The 20,604-nt window shown below is 40.3% G+C and overlaps 1 protein-coding gene across 5 annotated transcripts in view; it reads right to left on the bottom strand.

The window, feature by feature from the left end:
* CHD9 (chromodomain helicase DNA binding protein 9) overlaps positions 1-20,320 on the bottom strand; it is a 91,698-nt gene extending 71,378 nt beyond the window's left edge. For 3 of the 5 annotated variants that reach the window (XM_065641272.1, XM_065641265.1, XM_065641268.1), the window contains exons 1-4: positions 20,083-20,320; positions 12,114-12,192; positions 10,324-10,412; positions 1,373-2,975 (exon numbers count right to left, since the gene is read on the bottom strand). In XM_065641272.1, the coding sequence (XP_065497344.1) occupies positions 1,373-2,809 (1,437 nt within the window). In that variant the 5' untranslated portion in view covers positions 2,810-2,975; positions 10,324-10,412; positions 12,114-12,192; positions 20,083-20,320. Of the gene's footprint in view, positions 1-1,372; positions 2,976-10,323; positions 10,413-12,113; positions 12,193-19,842; positions 19,926-20,082 lie in introns of those variants that run through there. The other 2 variants (XM_065641266.1, XM_065641267.1) reach the window with 2 other exon arrangements.
* Between the last annotated feature and the right edge of the window lie 284 nt (positions 20,321-20,604).

The raw sequence follows: 20,604 nt of genomic DNA, 5'->3' as shown, positions 1-20,604 counted from the left end.
CCAAATTAGATATTGTTTTGGCATATAAGGGAAGAAGTCTCAGTCATCCCTGCCAAACCAAATTGGGGCTGAAAGCTCCCAGGCAGAGCCAAACTGTGATAATGTTAAGGTACGAACTTACAGGTAACGCCGTCACTGATACCACTCCTCAAGCATCAACAAGGAAAGCCACTAAATCGGTCTCCAAAACCAGAGCAATAGCTTTAAAGATTGATACATCTTAAAAGTTGAAAGAATAATTATTTGTGCCTTTGGTTATTGAGTGTTTTCTCTATTCAAGACGTATATTCTTTTGATTTAGGACTTTTTTGAGCTGAAAAATGTGCAAGAATCTCACATATGCTGAGGTTTCTAACTCTGCTTGTCCTATTTGTTTTTGAAAAGCTTAGCTACTTTCATGAGACCAAAGCAATCCAGGAACACCAGTCTGTAGTTCAATTTATTGACACTTACATGCTTCCTACAAAAGAAAAGATGATGATGCAAATGAAGATAAAAATCACCATTAAAAAATGGACTCAATATCTCAATTAAAACCGTCTGAAAATTCACTATGTTATGAGAAACCACTTGTAAGGCTGAAGTATTTTCTTTCTGAAAGCTTCAATGCTCACACCATTTTAATTTCTCTCAGATTATCTCAAAAATGCTGTCTGCAAAGTTTGTTTCTCTTGTATATTGCTAAAAAAGTACGATATCATATTTATGCTACTTTGTCCTCTGTGCGGAGGGCTTTCATACTTGCAGTAGATGTGCACGTTACACTAAAACTACCGCAGAGTTTTTTGGTTTTGCCAAAAGTAACAAAATCAAACATAGGCATACCCTTTTATATGTTTTCTATTATCACTAATCACACCAAAAACAACAACAACAAAATTTTGTATTTTTAGCCAACGAGCACGAAGACACCACAGAAAGGACCAAGATGCAACACAACCAGCACAATTCTTGCAGGAAATCAGCGACACAAACCTTATTAAAGCTCCTACAAATATCTTGCTGTGAGGACTTCAAAAGACAATAAGCCATTATATTCGCATGAAAACCATAAAACAACTGAGTTTCTCTGCTCTACTTAAGAAACATAAGCATGAGAAGGACCGGCGCCATATTCTCAGAATAAATATTTCAGGTCATATAAATCTGGTCCTCTGCAATGGTAAGAAAACAACAGGAGAAAGCAAGGTCTGCATCAACAGGGTGGGTTTCTTTTCCCTAAACTAGCTGTTATTTAGACTTCTTCAGGCTCAAGTAACAGCTCAGAGGCTTCAGCTACCGTGATTCAGCACGAGCTCCAGTCCCTATTAATCATTTCACCAGCTCAACCAAATCCAACAGCCCGCCCCTCGCCCCTCAAATCCCTCCATACCTGTCCCTGCAAGGTGACACGACCCCGGTCCTGCGGATGCTGATGAGAAACCGAAGAGTGCCAAGGATGGATCTGGCTTGGAGGCTGTGCCCGAACGAGGTCAGGCGAGGGTGTTACCGGCTGTGGGGTGATGTGGTGGTCTAGGTCATGCTCCAAAACATGGCTTGTGCTATCCTGAACAAACGCGGAATCGTCAAACTGTGGCAGAAGGTCTTCCTGGAGGAGGTCGTCTGGGTCAAGTCCCGTAAACGGTTCATTGTGAGTCTCGACTTGATGAAGTAAGTTGTCCTCTAAAGACGTAAAACCGTTGCTTTCTATAGGGTCGGTGAAATGGCTTATCTGAGAAGCAGAACCAGCAGAAGCTGGGAAACTAATATTCACAGGAGAGAGTTTTGAACTACTAAAGTTGCCCTGAGGATGCGCAGAATGCAACATTTGATAACTATTTGAATTCAAAGGTGTACTAGGATTCAACATGTGCTCTGTTGTTTCTTGCTTGGTCCCTGTTTGAGATGTAAAGGCATCGCTTCCAGTGAAGTCGGAGATCGAGTGTGTCTGCTGGCTGGTAGAAAGAGCTGTCGTAGGCTGAAGAAGGCTGGTAGGAGAAATGTGGTTGTTAGAGTAAGAATAGGGAGATGAAAATTGTTGGCTATTATTGACAGAACACGGAGTAATAGTTGGGGACTGTCCATCGAAATTTCCTTCTTGATTCCCACAGAAATGTATCGAAGCGCTCGCAGCTTGAGAAAACTGCTGAACGGACAGAGGCTGCTGTGAAGTGGATGGATTAGAAACCGCAGGCGGGTGGTTAACACTGACTCTGTGAGACGTGGACACGTTCACTTCCATGAAGTCTTTTGGCTGACTCAGAGCATCCTGCGCCGCGCCACTCCTGCTCTGCGGCGGCCGTAGCGAGGCACACTGATGCTGCGGTTCGTTAGCCTGAAATAAGGCAAAGTCATGGTGTGCTACAAAGCTTTTGTTTTGCTGCATAGACTGAGAATGTCCTTGGTGAAAGGGGGACCCATTTTGATTGGAAACGGTTGTGGCAGTTTGATGACCCCACATAGGGCTCCCATCAGCCACGTCTGGAAACATCCCATTGGACTGGTTTTGCGGATGAATTGGTGAACAACTGAACTGGGAGTGCGGTGATAAGACGTTGTCAGCCGTGCTGTTAAAGGACTGATTTACTGAGTGAAGTTTCAGTGAATCGTACTGACTCAGCTGATCAAACTCACTCATCTTCTGTTGATTTTGAGCATCTTGCACATGGTTCAATGAGTCTATGTGCAAAGGTTCAAATTCTGCACCCAAATTCAATTCATCAACAAGTGAAACAGGTCCAGGTTGAACAAAGGCATCATCTGACAAACCTTCTAATGTCTCACTAAAAAGATTGGCATCATCAAAAAAATCCATCATAGGATCAGTCATCTTGATAGGTCTGTACTGCTTTTGCTCTCAACTCCAAATGGAGTCAATTTTGGCTCTCTGCAGTGAACAGAAATAAATGACATCCAGCGGTCACCACCTTATCCACGGCACGCCAACATCCATTAGTGCTTCCGATGAAACATTTGTCTTAAAGTGTTAAAGCATCCTATAGAAGAAAAAAGAGAGAGAAAAATTACTTACATGACTCTCCTCATCACTTGTTCACATCCCCAGAACTTTTACAGATTTTTGATATTTTGTTCATGTCGTTACAGTGTAAAGCACAAAGCGATTAAGTTATTTTTGCTTATACTCGATGCGCTGTGCAGCATTTATCGCTTTTGTCCTTTATGTAATTAAAGCAATATTTGATGTTTCAAATGTAACAGTTTTGTTTTTTCATTCAGTTTGCTCTATTACCTAAGCACAATTTCAGATTCTCCTTTACCATTTTCATAGAATTAACAAATTGTAACAGAATTGTGGTTTTAGTTTTCCAAAATTAAAATGTATTTGTAGAACGAAATCATGTAATACACAACATTTACATAATAATTCTGTCTGTTTAAGCAAGAAACTTGAGAGGTTATAAATGACATTTACAAACAAAGCTACCTTGACTTCAGTAGGAAAAGATGAGATACTCTGGTTCTTCTATTTAAGTTGCATTAAGTAAGATTCTGAAAAACTAAATTTTATCTCACTTAAAGACACGATTGAGCTCTTATTTAAAGGAAGGACAAGGGGATGAATACAGTGACACAGCCAAAGATAAGCACATGAAAAGAGCTACCTTTGGTTCAACAACAATTTACACACTTACATAGTCTTGAAACACAAGTTGCTTTTCTTTTTTTATTTATTCATAGTATCGCTGAGTGATCACCAAATAATTAGCTTCCAATCAGGGATTTCAGGCAGCTGAGAAAGATGCTTAGTTTAACTTCAGCCTAAAAACTTGCACATTCCCAGTGTAATCAAACGGAATGGGAAATGAATGAAAATGCCTGGTATTTACCTCTCCAGATAACTAATAAGCCTCTAGAATAGAATAACAATCACTTGAAATGAGCATCTTCATGGAATAATCCTGTCAATCCATGTATCTACCATGAAGAAAAAGGGAAAGAAAACAGCCACAGCTTTTAATTCCTGCCCCTACTATTAATAGTACTAATAGTAAAGCTTCCTTTCATGCTCTCCCTCCATTTGAATTGCAATGCTTCATTAATGAACGCTCCTAGGAATATGATGAGTAGAGAAGTCTTCCAGAAATGGACACCCTGAAAATGCCAAATGTTTTCTGATGGACAAGGCTCGTACTGTACCTATTAAGTACAAAGTGTCTTTGACACGCTGATGAAAACCCGTTCTGCTTATACTCCTCGTCTAATGATTAAGCCTTGTGCCCATAGTCAGAATAAAGCCTAACCTAAATGAATAAACCTTGTTGAGAGTTTGGGCATATATATTTATATATATAAACATATGTATATTTAACTTCTGGTCTACACAGAAGAAGGACAGGCGGATCCTGTATCACAGTGAAAGACACCAACTGGTTGACATCTCCCAGGTATTGATTGGTATGAGTGTTAATTACTATGAGTACAAAGAACAATCACGCTGTAAAAAAGACAGAGAAGCTTAGGAAGGTGACAGCTCAGCACAGCAAAGTAGTTGTGGATTCCAGGTGATACATTTACAACTTATTGCTTAAATTTAGGACTTCCTACCATCCCGAGTCTAACATAAATTAGACCCCATTATCTTCCAACACTGATTTAGTTGTCTGCTTACGATTAAAAGCAACAGAATGATGACTTTCCCAGTATCAAACATCTTCCAACGGAGGATAAACCACCATCAGGATCCAGGCAGATTATGTGCAGGGTTCTAATACAGTTTCTCTCTCATCTCAGGACATTTCAACTCAAAAAATAAGTCGGGGGAGAACTATTTTAGCTAAGAGAAGACAACCAAGTCAGGCTAAGTACAAGGAAAGAATATCGTGGACATGCAACAGATGATCTAATTAAAGAAACTTTCATCTGGGGAAAGATAGATGGAAATGGTGGTAGTCGTGTAAAATGTCATGTTCCAGGCTATCAAGGACTCTACCGTTAAAAACTCCAATTTGAAGCCTGTATCAATAAAAGTTTACATATTGAGACTAAGAGCTCAGCGGGCTGCATACAGCTCCTCAGTTATCCCCAGAGATAACCCGTATTTTGGCTTCTTTGCTCAAAACCCAACAAACACTTTTCAGCTTAGTTTTTTCCTACTTTCTTTCAGCATGAAGAAAATAAGGGAGGAAGGAAGAGACATATAATACAAACTCTCTTTTAAAATGCAAAGGCTTTATAAAACAAATCTTAGCAGGCATGAAAAGGAACCAAACCCTGAAGATGTCAGCTCCACTTCAAGGATCAAGATGGATAGATGGATAGCACAGATGAACTTGCAAACCAGGAAATCTGAAGGCTAGATACACGAGAAACCTCTCTGGGCTAATTAGACCTATGTAAATTTATTATGAAGAAAGGTTCTGTGCAAAGAGAAGGTCATGAAGTAAAAAAAAAAAAAAAAAAAAAAAAGCTTGTTTTTTGACTAGAGAAATACTTTAACCCCTCCCTATCCATTTTCTTCAGTGTCTACAAAATTCATCACTTTTTTTCCAAGTTACAGAAGAGCGTAACTTGGAAATTCAAGGATATTTGATTTGGAGGAACCAGCCTGTCACACAAAGTCATCTCCCAAATTTATTGAGCAATTGTCCTCCTCTGCTACACTTGAATCTGAGAACATTAGATGCTCATCTTGCAAATTGTGAAGGCATATGAAGACAAACTGTGACGCATTTCTGAACTTAACTGGTACACAAGCACCATTTTTCTGTCCCTTCCTTGAAAACAAAAAACAAACACACAAAAAACCCCAAACGAACAAACTAAAAAACCACAAACACGAAACAGTCCTATCTCCTCACATCCAACTGAAAGAAACAAAAAAGTTCTGACAGAAAACTTTTTACCTGCTTTCTATAAGCGATGCCTTCTCCATGTCCTTACTCTCTTAATATAGAATATGATGGCAGCTACAATTATGTTTTAACACGCTTTTATCCAGCCTTCTCCTTCCCCAAACAGATCTGTGGTACCGATTCAAACTTTGGATTGGCTTTTACCTTCAGCTCCAGAAAAGCATTCAAGGAAATCAACATTTTGAAGACTTTCATCTATTGCACTTGACGACTACAAGTTTAACAATGCAATGGCAGCCAGTGCTTTATACTAACAGTTCCAAAATATTTCTCATAGATAAGCTCCTATTGGAGCTGCATTTTAATCAGAATGGGGAAACTAGTTTTGAATCCCTACTCAATAACGCAAACTACAGTAAAGAAGCACGTGTTTAAAAAACAGAGAGAGGAAAAAGAACTCTTCCTTCTTCCTCAAAGAGGAAAATCTGTTTTGTCTAAACGAAACATTTCACCACAAACGATCACTGTTACTGTTAGTAATTCCATTGTATTTACTTTAGATTGCTGTAAAATTTGCCATCTTTGTGCCCTCTTACACTGAGATTTTGTGATGAAGCTACACTTCTTGTAAAAACTAAATTAATACTTTGTATGTCTACATTCTCTACCGTTATTGTACACCGATTTAAAACTAATCTTCACTCAGCTTAAAGTTTGCAAGATCCTTCTACAACATCCATGTCTAAGAACTGCTTGGACCAACTCTAAACAGTCAAACGAGCACCACAGAGGTACAACCTGAGGAAGCAACTGGAAAACTATGGATGTGGTACCTGAATTTAAGAAGTTACTGCCCCCTATCAGCCAGAATGGTTTCAACAAAATTTACCAACTGTAGAACATCCGGTAAATTTAGAATTTTCCGCAGTGTTTTGGTTTTTGGGGGGGGTTTTGGGGGGTTTTTTTGTGGGGTTGTTTTTTGGTTTGGGGTTTTGTTTGTTTTGTTTTAATATAATGGAACCCAGAGACACTCAGTAATGTTTCTTCTTAGCATTTAGTTTCTCCCTTTGTATTTTCAACTCTCAACTTTGTATCAACCAACCTGAATTTATGTAGAAAACTAAGCAACAGCAACTATGGCCACTACTACTACAGGATAACTACTGTCTAACAGCTACCTGACAAAAATCACAAATCAGACTCACTATTCTGGAAAAAAAAAAAAAGTTTGGTTTTTGTTTTGGTTGGTTGGGGTTTTGTTATTTTGTTTCTTAAATAACACAACGTTTGATAAAATTAATTACCAGGAAACACCAACAGTATCCCTCAAGTTAAGCTGAAACACATTTCAGGGTTCACCATCTTCAGATATGCTAAAGCGTCTAAAATTTAAAGAGCAAGTTGTTTTTTTTTCAGATTGCCGACTGTATCATTTGGTGTCTTGCACAAAACAGAGCATTTTCAGCAAGAAGTATTAAGTTATTCTGCAAACATACTTGAATTGGAACAGAAGCGTCTCCCAGGTGGTTTTGGTTTTTTTGCCAGGTCACTATTTATTAAAATGAACACCTATACTTTCTTTAATTTACCAGTTCTTAACATTAAGACATCTATTTTGAATTTAAGATTTAAAACAAAGTATTAGGACAAGAGAAATGGTATGAAAAGAGATCTTACAAGTCCAAGTGTATGAAAAAATACTGATCTCTGCATAAACCATGTTTTTCATTTAAAAACCATGCCGTATTCTGTATGGTCTAAAACTGTCTTTTCAATTACAAACAGAATATAAGCCAATGCAGTATTGCTGTTCCTCTTAACCTGCAAAAGCAGCTTTCATGTACTGCTACTGTAATTCTAACTTTTTTTAAACTTTAAGATGTTTCTCAGATTTTATTTCTTCTATTCAAAACCACTTAGAAATGAAAGTGGCTCCACTCTGCCCAGTTTGGTTCCTTTCCCTGAGCGTGTGCAACAAGAACAACGGTTAGGAAACTGAGATTTCACATTAACGTGGTTGATGGAACTACTTACAAAAAGGGAAACAAACAAACAACTTTCTCAATTAAATTCTGATGGACAATCAAAACGAACAATCTTTTACTCCTGCCAGAACAACTGACCAAGAAGAAATAGCCTGAAAGTCTCGAAGAGATGATCCCCTTTTATACTACCTTAGCATGCGGTAGATCTGGGTTGTAAAAAGACAAGCTACATAGTTAGACAGAAAGAAGGAAAGATTCATTTTACAGAATACATTAAAAAAGACCAAACACCTAAGAAAACAGAATGGAACAAAGACACCCAATTTTGCTTTCAAAAAAATGAAGTGGGAGTAGCAGTAAAAGAAAAGATAAGAAAAACAACTGAGGTGTTTTATTTCATTAATTGCGTAGTTGTTTACTTCTGATGAAATGACAACGGAAAACCAGCTACTCTAGGTATAAGCAACTAAATCAGGTCAAGATTCCGCACATTACTGTGACATCCACACTTTTACACTTTGACAGACTGAGAAGGGGTGAGCACAGGTAGTCATAACTAGGGAAGAGTTCTACATCACATGCACACAACGTGAGCTGTGCTGGTCGGTTTTGGTTTGGTTGGGTTATTTTTTTAGGAAAGCAATGCAACCAGGCAGAACAGGCTTGCTTCCGAACAAGAGATCTGCCAAAGAGACTGAAAAAATCCTTCTATTTGCTAAGTCCCACGTAGCATCTGACAGCGCGACGGGTTTGTGGCTTGGGCTGATCTGCCCGTCTATGAGCAGAGGGAACGTGGTGTCGGGAGAGGAAATACAGGACGCTAAAAAACAGATACTAAAAAAACCGATCACTTCTGCACGATGTTCCAAAATGACAGTGACACACTCTCTCAATATTAAAAATAAAAGACTATTACACTATCACTATTTGTCAGATTGAACTACAACTAAAGCGTTAGCCGAGTTCAAAAAGCTGCAGTAAATTAAACAATACAGAAGTTACTTCCCACTGACACGCCAACATAAATGATATTCTATTATAGATTTAAAGATCAATGTACACATTAAATTTAAAATGCACAGAGGGACAGCACAAATTGCTCAAAATCCCAGAAACATAGTAAAAAACCCAGAACATTTAGTAGAAATGAACTCTTTTCTTCCCTAACAGAAAGGAATAAGTTAAGTCTTTGTACAAGAGTGCCATGGTATCTGTAGCTAAATATGGATTGAAAAGATGTATTTTCTCTTATTGGTATCACCAAAACTAAGAGAAAACTTGTTTGGGTAGCTTGTTTCATTAAATTAAAAAAAACACATCCAATTGTATATATAAATATGCATTATTTTATTTTAAAATTGCTTTTTATTGGAATGCATTTATAATTATTTTTGAGTAATGAGCCATCCCTTTAGTAAAGTCATACCCTCAACATACTGGTTTCGTTTAGAATTCTATTCTGCTACAGAGTTAACAGACATAACGATAAATACTCAAAAGGTAACTCAAGTACGTTGTGTTTTGATTTGAAGATTCAGAAGAGAATGATTTGAAACTGATGGTCTTCAATTAAAATTGTTATAGTCATCCATAAAAGTTCGAGTCAACCAACATGACCAATGACACCTCACTTGGAAAGAAAACCCGTCTTCCAACGCAACTACGGACAAATTTCTACCATTCTCCAAGATGTTTGTGTTCACTGCGAACGGGACAGACACCAAAGAGAAATTATATCACAGAACTCTCTGTATGAAGCACTATGATATCGGAAAGCCCCACAGCATATGTTTGGGCCACTTAATATACTTAAGAGATCCATTTTAACATTAATTTTTAACTCAAGGTAAATTTACAGGGTTTCTACATCATATTTCAGCAAGCAGTGCTTAATATATGGAGAGAACACATGACAAATTCTCTAATGTATGAAGTAATCATAGGGGTTTTTTTAGAGCCCTACAAAAATTAAAAATACTAGTAGCATTTAGAAAAATTCATATTTTCTAGTGAGATTTTTGTGGTTGTTCTGTTTCTACTGTTTTGAACTGCAGGTGTGTAATAACACAAAGTTTCTTCAGATTAAATATGTTTTATATCACTGAAAAAAGTGTTGGTTTTTTAACTGCACAAAATTCAGATCCTTCAATTTTATTGCTTTCCAGAACGGAGTTTCTTTCTTCCCAAAACTCCAAATTCAAAAGATGTACGGGGACATGCACAATTATGGCCTGTAGAACTGCTATACATATCAGAAAAGAAATCTCAAATCACAGACCAATTTTTACATTATTTACCTATATACCATGATCTTTCTCTATCTGTAACGCTAAGAGTTAGAGTGATTTAGTTAGAACACTGATACTTAGATATATGAATTCCAAAGTTAATTCCTAGCTAGCACAGGCACCTAAAGAACCCTATACTATAAACGTACCTGATTAACCTATAAGACGTAAAAATCAGTTGCTGAAATCTTCTAAATTAAAAATATATCACAAGATATTTAAGAAAGGGGGCCAAGTCAAGATAAAAAATATCCTTACCCATGAATATAGAACACATCTCTTTAACGAAGAATTAAGGAGCTCAGAGATGTGCTTTAAATCCAGATGGATACCTCATCATTAGAGACCTGAAAATGAAACATGCTCAAGTCACACAACAACCAACTTCAGGAGTATACATTCAAATGCAATAATTTAAACTCAAAAATTTCATAGATGCCATCAAAACAAGGACACCGGGATTAATGTCTGATATATAGGCAAAGCCAAGTGCTCATTTTGTAGGACCACTGGAAAACAACCGAACCCTACAAACCTCTAAGAGCCAAGGGTAGAGTCTGCCAGAACACCAAAAGTTTTAGGGCAGCTTTAAGACACAATATAAGGACCAAAAGGAAAAAAAAAAAAAGGTTTTGAGGTTAGGTTTTAAACCTGCCTATGCAAAAAGCCCCATAAATATTCTCTTTTAACAGCAGTAAGCTGTTCCGCACTGACAGATGGACGTGCCAATCAGAACTGACACGGCCCTCCAGGGTGTGACAGGTTTATCCCGTCCTGGCTCAACTTGAGGAGTTCTCGGTTCATCTGAAAGAGGCTTCAAAGCATTGCTCAGTTCAGGGAAAACGTGCATGGGGTGAAAGTAAAGGCTTCTAGGGCCTGTGTATAAAAGCCTCAAAGCAAATAAAAACACCCTCTGACATTAAAAGACAAACAAACAGTTAGTTTATGAACTTACATGCTGCACCAATCTGTTTCTCCATAAACAACGCCACCCTTTCAAAAACACAACCATTCTCGCCAAGGTACAGAGCATCCTCCAGTTCCAATAAATACACACTTCCCTTTCCCTAAATATAGTTTCTTGGTGACAAACTCTTAAACAGCTTTGCAAGAATATTAATACAGTTCAACCTTTAATCTTTATTAAAAGATACAGTTAGAGAACAGACTGCCTTAGATTATTGAATTATGTAGTATATTGCTTTTTGTCCTCTAACAATGATAGCATATATCACTGCATTAAGAAGCAGACCTTCACACAAAGATTATTTCTTCTCCTCACATCTTCGAGACAATGTTGTAACATGTCAAACACATAAATTGGTTGTAACAGCTATCAAAAGCCTGCAATGTTCCATTAAAAAAAATTATTCGGTACTAATTTGGTACATAAATCATTAGATTTATCCTCCTTTTATTATTCGGTAACTTCAAGAGTTATTCCAAGGTTGCTAAACCATCTCTGCTGTACATTAATAGAGTGACTTAAATAATATGCAGAGATTTTTCTCTAACATTCATAAACAATAAGCATGTGCCCAAACACACGTAGGTGAAGGCTGCTAAAATATTTCCATATTTGTTTGCTGTCTATGTGTGAAATGACATGAATTTTGCATCAGAACAGCCAGGAAACTTCCTCCAGTTGTTCTGGTTTTCTGTACTGGAACTCCCATCATGCAAAAGTCCCCCTCACATCCAGAAAGGACAATCAAGTTTGAAACTATTTAACTGTTAGATTTTATGCAGCATTTTGACATTTTTTTAATGCATAAACTTCTGTTCATTTAAAAGTTATTTGTTGACTAAACAAAGTTATAGTATAAAGGTTTTACAACATCTAAATTAACTGAATAGATGCATTCAAAAAATTCTTTGTAATTGAGAGTTCAACAGTCTAAAAAAGAAACCTAATTCACCCGTAACTACCAAATAACACAAACATTATCTTAAGTTCTTGGCTATCCAAAGCGTAACTGTTTTGGATCCTTCCTCAACTGGATTCTTTGTGAATCCTCAAAACAAAGAGAAAAAAAGATGTTTCTTACTCTTTAGGACAGTGCCCACTTGCTTGAACAGCTTCCAACGTGGAGACAATTGTGGAGTACTTAAAAAGTTTGAAAAATCCTATGTTGAAAAGAAGAAAACAACATATATAACTAAATATACATTTATCAGATCTACATTATTCTAAATGTAAAATCCAAGAAATACTTTACACAGCAGCAGAACCCCTGATGCCAAAGAGAAATACACACAAAAGGAACTTCAAGCTTTCTTAAGAAGCAAAGTGGGAACTATCTCAACAGATTCTCAAATAAGCTTTATTGCATGTGAACTTTTAATTATATATACATATATAAATACATATGTGTGTATATGTATATATCTGTTAAATGAGATACGGCAAAAAAAGGTTCTGTAAAGTCTCTTTTGGAAGAGAGTCCTAATGCTTACTTCTGGATCGTGAATTGGGAAAATTTACTGATACACGACAAAGTTTATATGCTACTAAATAGAACCAGAACTGAATTTATAAGCATTCCTAGATATATATTAAGCTACCTTAAAAGTTTTATAAAAATTATCTTCCGCAGTCCAACTAATGTAGTTTCTTCATTAAATACTGATAGAAAAGGACGCATTTCCCTAAGCACACAGGGATTTCCTTAAGTTCTTTATGGCATCCTAAAGCATCACTATTACTAACAAAAACTTCTGAACAATAGTAATCTCAGTTTAGAGACTAAAACACAGACTTTTATATACCTTAGTGTAACAGAAAATAAACTATTCATTTCAATTAGTTTAGAATAACCACTTTGCCCCGATTGGTATTTTTTAAAACATTGCTTAAATTTCATAAAACAATTTAGTTTCGTACAAAATCCTCGTCCGTTTTTATGGCTTCTGTCTTAGCAAATACATCTAGAAAGTTAAACGGCAGAAGTTTAAGACGTTATTCTTTTCCACTACCACCTTCCCCTCTCTGCCAAGGGTTCCTGCCACCAAAGCACAGCCTGCAGAACCAAACACGTACATTGCACAGTCTCCCCATTTAGTTTCAACTCTTCCTCTTGTTAAACAAACCCATTAGACTTTGCATTAAAACGGCTGAGGTGTATACATACATTCTATTTCGACATTTATATTTTGTGGGCATTAATTGCAATAAAGGGACAACAACAATAGAGAGAATGGCATCTTAATTTGCTACAATTGCTTATGAACTAGAAAGATGTCAAAAGTTTGGAGAACCTTCTTGAAAAGAACAAAGTTTATCCCCTAGTCAGTTTATCTTAGTGAAAATAACTTAGGAAGTTCAGGGCTTTGGCCACAAGACTACTGAAGGAAGCCATACTAGTAATTAGTTGGGCTCTTTAAACATTATTGTCATTTTGCTTCTCCTAAGTACCTGTGAAGAGTTTCATAGATTTCAGGACTTGAGTGAGTTCCTGCTTATTTTGCTAATACAGATAACAGAATTTCCTAATGTTCTTCTCTTCAGGTTTGAATCCCACTAAACCAAACTTCAAGAGATCTGCCCACAATTCTCAGCATATCTGTACGGAACATGAATGCCTCTTTTTGCTTTCTTTAGTTGTCAGAAGAGTTAGATCAACATATTTAGTGTAATGTATTCATAATTTACAGTTTACAGGTCACTAGAAAGACAGTTACTCAAGCTTCTTTGCAAGCTTAAAAAGAAAGTCTTCTTGGTGCTGTTCAGACTTCTGATGTAAGCATTATAGAGTTTCTATAGTTTAGTCATAAATTTCAGCATTACACCTTAAATTAGACCTACAAACCATGCTTCTGAATTCCGGTGTCTTTACTAAGGAACTACATGTTGCTATTTTAAGATGTAGAGAAATATTTGCATTGAAAACCAGAAAAAAAAAAAAAAAAGCCTTCTCATTTTCACATGTGGCCTAAACCAAGATTTCATTACAAAACATCAGAGACAGAAGCCTTCACAGCACAGTCCCCTTGCAATTCGCAATCTGATAACACACCAACTTCCAACAATTCTCATGTTCTGGCCTGATAAGCATCTTTGTGAATTACTGCGAGTTTATAATCTGGGAAGTACCACCGAGAAGAATGCGAAGGATCCCGTCTGTTCTACAGATGCCTGTGGATCCCGACCCAGGAGCAGACTAACAGTGCTGAAGACCTGACACTGACAGCTATGAGTCTCCTCTGCAAAAAAACCAAACACAATTTCAAGTCTCGACAGAACCAGATTAGAATCCCATGACAGTAGGCGACAGAACAGAATGGGTTCAGACTTCCCACTCCAAACTACATCAGCTGGCACAAACACTTCCATATATAACAGAAGCCCAGACCTTTCAGAGAGGCTGTATATGATTTTTCTGTTTTTTTTAAGAAACTATTTCTAAGGAGACTTGATATGAAAGCCTCTCTCAAAAAAAAAGTTCCTCTCAAGCACATGTTAAACAAGACATTTGGAGTGATTTGTTCAATATACTCTTCTTAAATTAGAAAATCAATTAAAACAGCTAATAACTCGAGCAAAACAACATTTTTCATCTTGTTTCATGGTTTCCAGCACACTCAGGACATGTTCCTGAATCCACCTGCAGTAGACAAGACACTCCAGATGACTTCGGCTGTAACATCAATACTCTGCCACAAGAACCTGACATATGGACTTTTTAAAAACTTACCCGGTTCAATAGGACAACACTCATCTGTCCCTCAAGGGTATCTATGAATCGGTACTTAAAAACATACCTAAAAATTTGGCTCTGAGGCTAAATTTTAGTTTAGCTTCTGAAAACCAGCAAAAAATACTTTCAGAAGCAACACCATATTATATGGAATCAGGCCCATTGTCCTACCCAACGCTATTTTTAATGCTGGAAGTCACTAACTACAACGGCTTTACTACAGGGTAACTGAAAACAAAAATATATCCTATTTAATTCTCAGATTTCTTCTAACATATAGAATATCAGATGGGTAGATAGTCATGCCATTATATAGACATAATGTTTCCGAAGCTTAAAACCTTCTTCATTAAGGACTTAAGTATCAAATGTAATAAAAGCATTTACTCTTCAAAAGCCATTTGCAGAACACATTTTGGAGGAATTTCTGAATTTTAGTGACCTACATAAAAGAGTAAACCAACCTTTTAATACTGCTCATGCAACACAAGGAGAAGTGTCCAAGAACACACTTCAGAAGGAAATAATTTGGTAACCAGAGTCTCTACGTTTTCTAATATGACTCAGAGAAAGAGCAAATTCAAAAATTACTATTTGTCTTCAGAAAAGGGATGGAAACATTTTTCCATCTTCCTGCTAATTTCAACTGCTGATTTAAAATTAAAACAAACACATGTATCTTAAAAAAAAAGAAAGATACACATACAGTGGTGGCCTAAAGACATTAATATTTGGTACCTCTTTGGTCATCTGTATGAATGAAGTCAAAGATCGACACATTTGCTCACTGACAGATGCCACATCAGACCAATATATTTCTGCTGAATTCTCAGTTTAAAAAAAAAATGCTGCCTCCCCTGTAACTTGCTTCTTGCAGCTTAGAGAGTGAACATAATGTAAAGGCAGCTCTGAAAGGGGAACTCAGTTCCAAGGTGCTGCCAAAAGTGGCCTTTTACTTGATCACTAATGCTCGTTCTACAAGGTTGCCGTGCATCCATCTGAATACCGCTGTAGATACGTTTTGAAATAACTACTACGATGCTTGTGTTTCTGAAGTCAAGCTACAGCTTCACTAACCGCATTGTTAACAAGTGTTTGATTTAGAGTTGGCCTTCTGCAAGTTTTCAACACTGCAGTTACTCAAAAACACGGTCGTTGTAAACTACGTTATACTTTGTTCATGTAATACTTCAGAAAAAAAATACTGCTTAAAAAAAAAAAAATCTCTCCTCCCTGCACTATTGTAAATAAGTCACATGTTCAGCCTGTTTGACTTTTGGCCAGCTTACTCTCACGTTTATGAATTGGCCAGACAGATAAAATATGAGAATCCTGCTGTTCCTTCAGCCAAAGCAAGAGCTGCAAACTCTTCCCAGTGGTTGTTGTATCAGCAAAAGAATTACTTCTTAGCATCATGGTTTCTTTTGCTGAAGGGGAAAGAGAATACTTCAATAATATCCTAACATGTTTCCAATAATGCTAGCTATCAATTCCTGAATGTTTGACTAAATAAACAGATGGTTTCTCCACAACCCATTTCTGTGTACACAGGTACCTGCAGTCCTGAAGCACCATTTCTAACTACATGAAGAGCACTAGAAATACAGGGAGAGAAACTATGCAAGCTTGAGTAAGTGTGAGATTTCTACGTGTTCATTAAGTTCACAGCTCCATAGCTGGATAGAAGCAGGACAATTAAAAGGACACATATAGACAGGTCAGTGGAAGAATATAAGGTTATCCACAAAACTAATTTGGTTAGAAAAGAAACTGAACACTAAGGGTTACCTGATTTCAGTTAAACACAGAAAAAATATTTCAGTAGGATGGTTTATGAACAGAAGTACCAAACATAGTTGAGACTTTAGTTCAGATCTAGTGGTGCAAAGAAGTAGAATACTGCAATCCAGTGATGAATGGGATTGTGCCATGCAACTCCATCAAATCCAACTTATCCCCACCCTTAACTGCATGAAAAGTATCCAAGAAAGACAATGATGCAGCGTCTGAAGACTTATGTCTACAAGACTGATAAAAAAGAAAAAAATGCACTGTAAGGAATCCAGGCCCATAAAATGTATAATTGTCCAGCTTACTGTACTTTTGAAATGTTTGAAGGATATATATAGTCTAATTACAGGGAAAACTTGTATCGCAAAATTGAAACATACACACAAAAAAAAAAAATCTTACGACTAGCTCTATAAAGCAAGTAAGAACAGAAGTGCTCTATTTACTTTATGGGTTGCACAAACAAGGCAATTTTAAAGTAGCATGTCAATCTTTTTGTTTCAATCTGCCTGCATCACTAACTTGTCTCTCTCATAAAAGGAAACGAATTAACAATGCCTGGTTTAGGGCCTCTGTAGTCTCTTAGTAGTGGTTCATGCCATACATCTTTTAGATAACATCACTGAAAAGACTTTTTTAAAAGCACACTGTGCTTTCGTCAACATTTCTCCATGACTGAATTCTTGGACTAATCTTCAGGAGCATTTAGCACCAGCAGCTGATGTGAAATGAGTAGGTGCTGAGATTCCTCAAAATTCTTGAAAAATTTGAACACTTAACATTCTGGTTCTTTTTACAGCATAAGTGACAGCTTTACTCAAGAGTGAGATAAGTTAATACATCTTCATCATGAAGAGCATCATAAATGCTTATAAATAGAACTACTTGGTTAAACACAAACGAGTTAGCACAGAGTAAACCAGCGCAGACACACTGTAACTAGTTATGTGTCTGCCCTTATCATCTTTTAAGCGTAAAATAAATTGATGTAGTTTACCCACCAATGATGGGGAAAAAAAAAGAGAGAGAGAAAGCTACTTCACGTTTACTTTAAGCTCAAAGTTGACAATGGGCAGTAACCAGAGTTGTCGATATCTGAAGCTCACATCCTACCTTAGTTCCCACTAACTTCTCTGGGTGCCTGTGATTTACACACAGTGCCTGACACACAGATCCCTGAATTCATTCACTTTCAAGAACATGTGCATTAATTTTTGCTCTTTGGTTTACAAAAGCTGGGCACTGAAGTCCATGGTGCTTTGGAAGCCTCATCTGCCAGACGCTGGAACAATGAAAAAGTCATTATTAGTTGGAGGTGTGAGGGGCTGGGGATGTGTAGAAACTTCGTGAGTAAGTAAAACCAAAAGATTCTAATTGCTACTCCTTCTTTAACAGTTACTAAAGGATAAGATAAGAATAATTATTAATTTTTAAATGCCTACCTTGCAAAAGAAACTAGCAAAAAGTTGATCGATGCACCAATAAATTAAAACTCAGAGCCAGGCTAAAAAAAAATCCATATTGCTCGAAGATGACTGAACGTTAATATTCTGCCTTGAATGCTAAACATATTTATATTTGCATATAAATGATTACACGTGAAAAAAGGGAAATAATTCTACCTCACACCTGCCAAATGACAACTTGATGGTGTCAAATGACACAGGTTTAAAAACAGATGTAGAGGGCTCTCAGGACTGATGGGCCTAGTTTTCCTGAGAGGAGGATTACTTTTTACCGCTACTTCTTATGAAGTCTCAAAGAAGACACAAGAGGAGAACTAGGAACCTTATCCCTTTACACAGGTTGTTATTTTGCCCCCCATGAGCACGTATTATAAGACGAAAGGGTTCAGATCTCTTCTACGTAAGGGTGGGAGACTGAGCTGTATTTTCTCACATTGATGAAGTTCAACAACTTTCATGAACTGAAGGAAGTTTTTAGTTGCTAAAGATTCAAGGCACTTATGATGCAAACACAGCAAAGAGTGCAAACCATTTCTTATGAACCAAAAGTGTACGCGTCAACCTCAATGTCAAAGCTATACAGACAGATGAGATAATTCTGGACTCTTTTCACCCGGTTTTCATTCGGGTTCACAAAAAATTGTGTGTGAAGAGGGAATGGAGTGGTTTTAACATTTCACTGCTTTAAGCCTCAGTAGGAAATAGCATAATTTACCCACTTCACTGGAATAAAGTGCTATATACATACAGTACCAAGCTAGCCTCAAAATCCTCTCCTCGTCAGCTCTGAAGGAATTCAGTTTGCGGCCCTACCTGGAAAACGCCAGTCCATAAATCCCAACCTCGCCCTTTCACAGCCTCCATCCATGCAGCAGGAACCTGCAGCCACATGCCAAGGATTCTCCTCACCTCAGAAACCCTCCAGCCCCAAAGGACAGCAGCTGCATGGCATCTCCATCCCCCCAAGACACACCTCACCCCGTGTCCACCCTCCCGTATTCCCTTCCCCGGCTCCCATGTTTTCTGCTGTCGTGGATCCAAGTCAGCAGGCTGCCAAACTCAGCTCCTCTTTCTCCCACTGCTTGGCTTTGCCTCGCAAAATCATCTCAATTCCTCCCTCTGCCCACCTCTGTTACCTTTTGTACGGAGCAAGCAGGTCCAACATTCCCACGTCCGTGCCTGGGAAGGTGCCACATCCCCTCCCGGCCCCGCAGCGCCCCCGTCCTCAGCCACACAAGGTGCTGGGGATGTTCCTGCCCTGCCTCCCTCCACCCGGCCCTCTCCTCCTGCCACCTTCTCGCTGCGGGGGGGGCGGGGGGGAAAGACGAACATCCAACCTCCGGCTTCCCCGAGCAGACCAGCCCTCTTCCCTTCGCCCTGCCATCTTCTTACCTGCAAGAGGCCACGGGCAGGACACGCCGCCTTCTCCCCCACCCGCTACCTGGGGAAGGCCCAAATCCCTCCCCTCCAAACTTTACCCCCCCGCCGGCCGCCCCTGGGCCCCGCGCCGCCTCCTCCGTCGCGCTGCGGGGCAGGGAGGCCGGGGGCGGCGGGGACCGCATCCCCGGGCGCCCCCGCCCCCAGGAAAAGCTCGTCTCGCCGCCGCCCCCCTCCCTCCTCCCGCCTCCGCCGCGGCCGGCGAGCCGCTGTCGGCGAGGGGCGGAAGCGGGGAGAGCCCGGGCGGCGAGCAGGCCGCGCCGCGCCGGCCCCCGGCGGCAGGAGGGGCGGGCAGGGCTGCCGGGGCCAGCCGGTGTCTCCGGCACCTGGAGCGCGGCCTGCTCCGGAGGCGGCGGGGAGCAGCCCGGCCCTCCGCACGTACTCACCGCCGGGTTCGCCATTACGCGGCGGCGGCGGCAGCGCCCGGAGCCGCCGGCGCTGCCCGGCAGGAGGCACACGGAGCTGCCCCGCGCCTGACAGCTCCCGCCGGGGCGGCCTCGGGCGGACGCGGCGGCCCTGAGGCGGCGGCAGGAGCGGCGGGGGCGGCTTCCCCTCCCCCCCCCCGCGGGGATTCCCCCCGCCCCCCCCGGGCGCCCAGGGAGCCGCTGGCCGAGGGCGGCACTCACCGGGTGGCAGGCTGGCTGGCGCAGGCCGGGAGAGGCAGGCGGCGGTGGAGCCGGGAGGGCGGCGCGGCGTGCCGGGCTCTCCTCCCCCCGCCGCCCACCGCGCAGGCCGGCAGGGAGGGAGGGGCGGCCGCGCTGGGGGGGGGGGCCAAGTTTCACTCGCTCCGCGCCGCGACCCCACCGGCCCCAGCGAACCCGCGGGGACGGGCTGGGGGGCGCATTTGCATATTTGTCACCCCCGCGCTGATTGGCCGCCCGCGCGGGGGCCGCCGCCGCGCGCTGACACGGCGCCTGGGGAAGGAAGGGAGGGAGGGAGCGGGGGGGCGGCGGCGCGGGCCGGCGGGGCCAGGAAGGGGCGGGCGGGCGGAGGCCGCGGGCAGGGGAAGGGGCGTGCGCGGGGAGGAGTGAGCGCGGAGGCGGGGAGGGGGAACGGGAGCGGGCGAGTTTCCTTCCCGAGGCACCTTCGCCTCGCGCCGCAGCCCCCGCGGGAGGCGGCAGCCGAGCCGATAAGATGGTGTGTGCGCG

Source organism: Caloenas nicobarica, chromosome 9 (genome assembly GCF_036013445.1).
Source record: "Caloenas nicobarica isolate bCalNic1 chromosome 9, bCalNic1.hap1, whole genome shotgun sequence".
In the NCBI taxonomy this organism is placed as follows: domain Eukaryota; kingdom Metazoa; phylum Chordata; class Aves; order Columbiformes; family Columbidae; genus Caloenas; species Caloenas nicobarica.
This window is presented reverse-complemented; position numbering and strand designations above follow the sequence as displayed.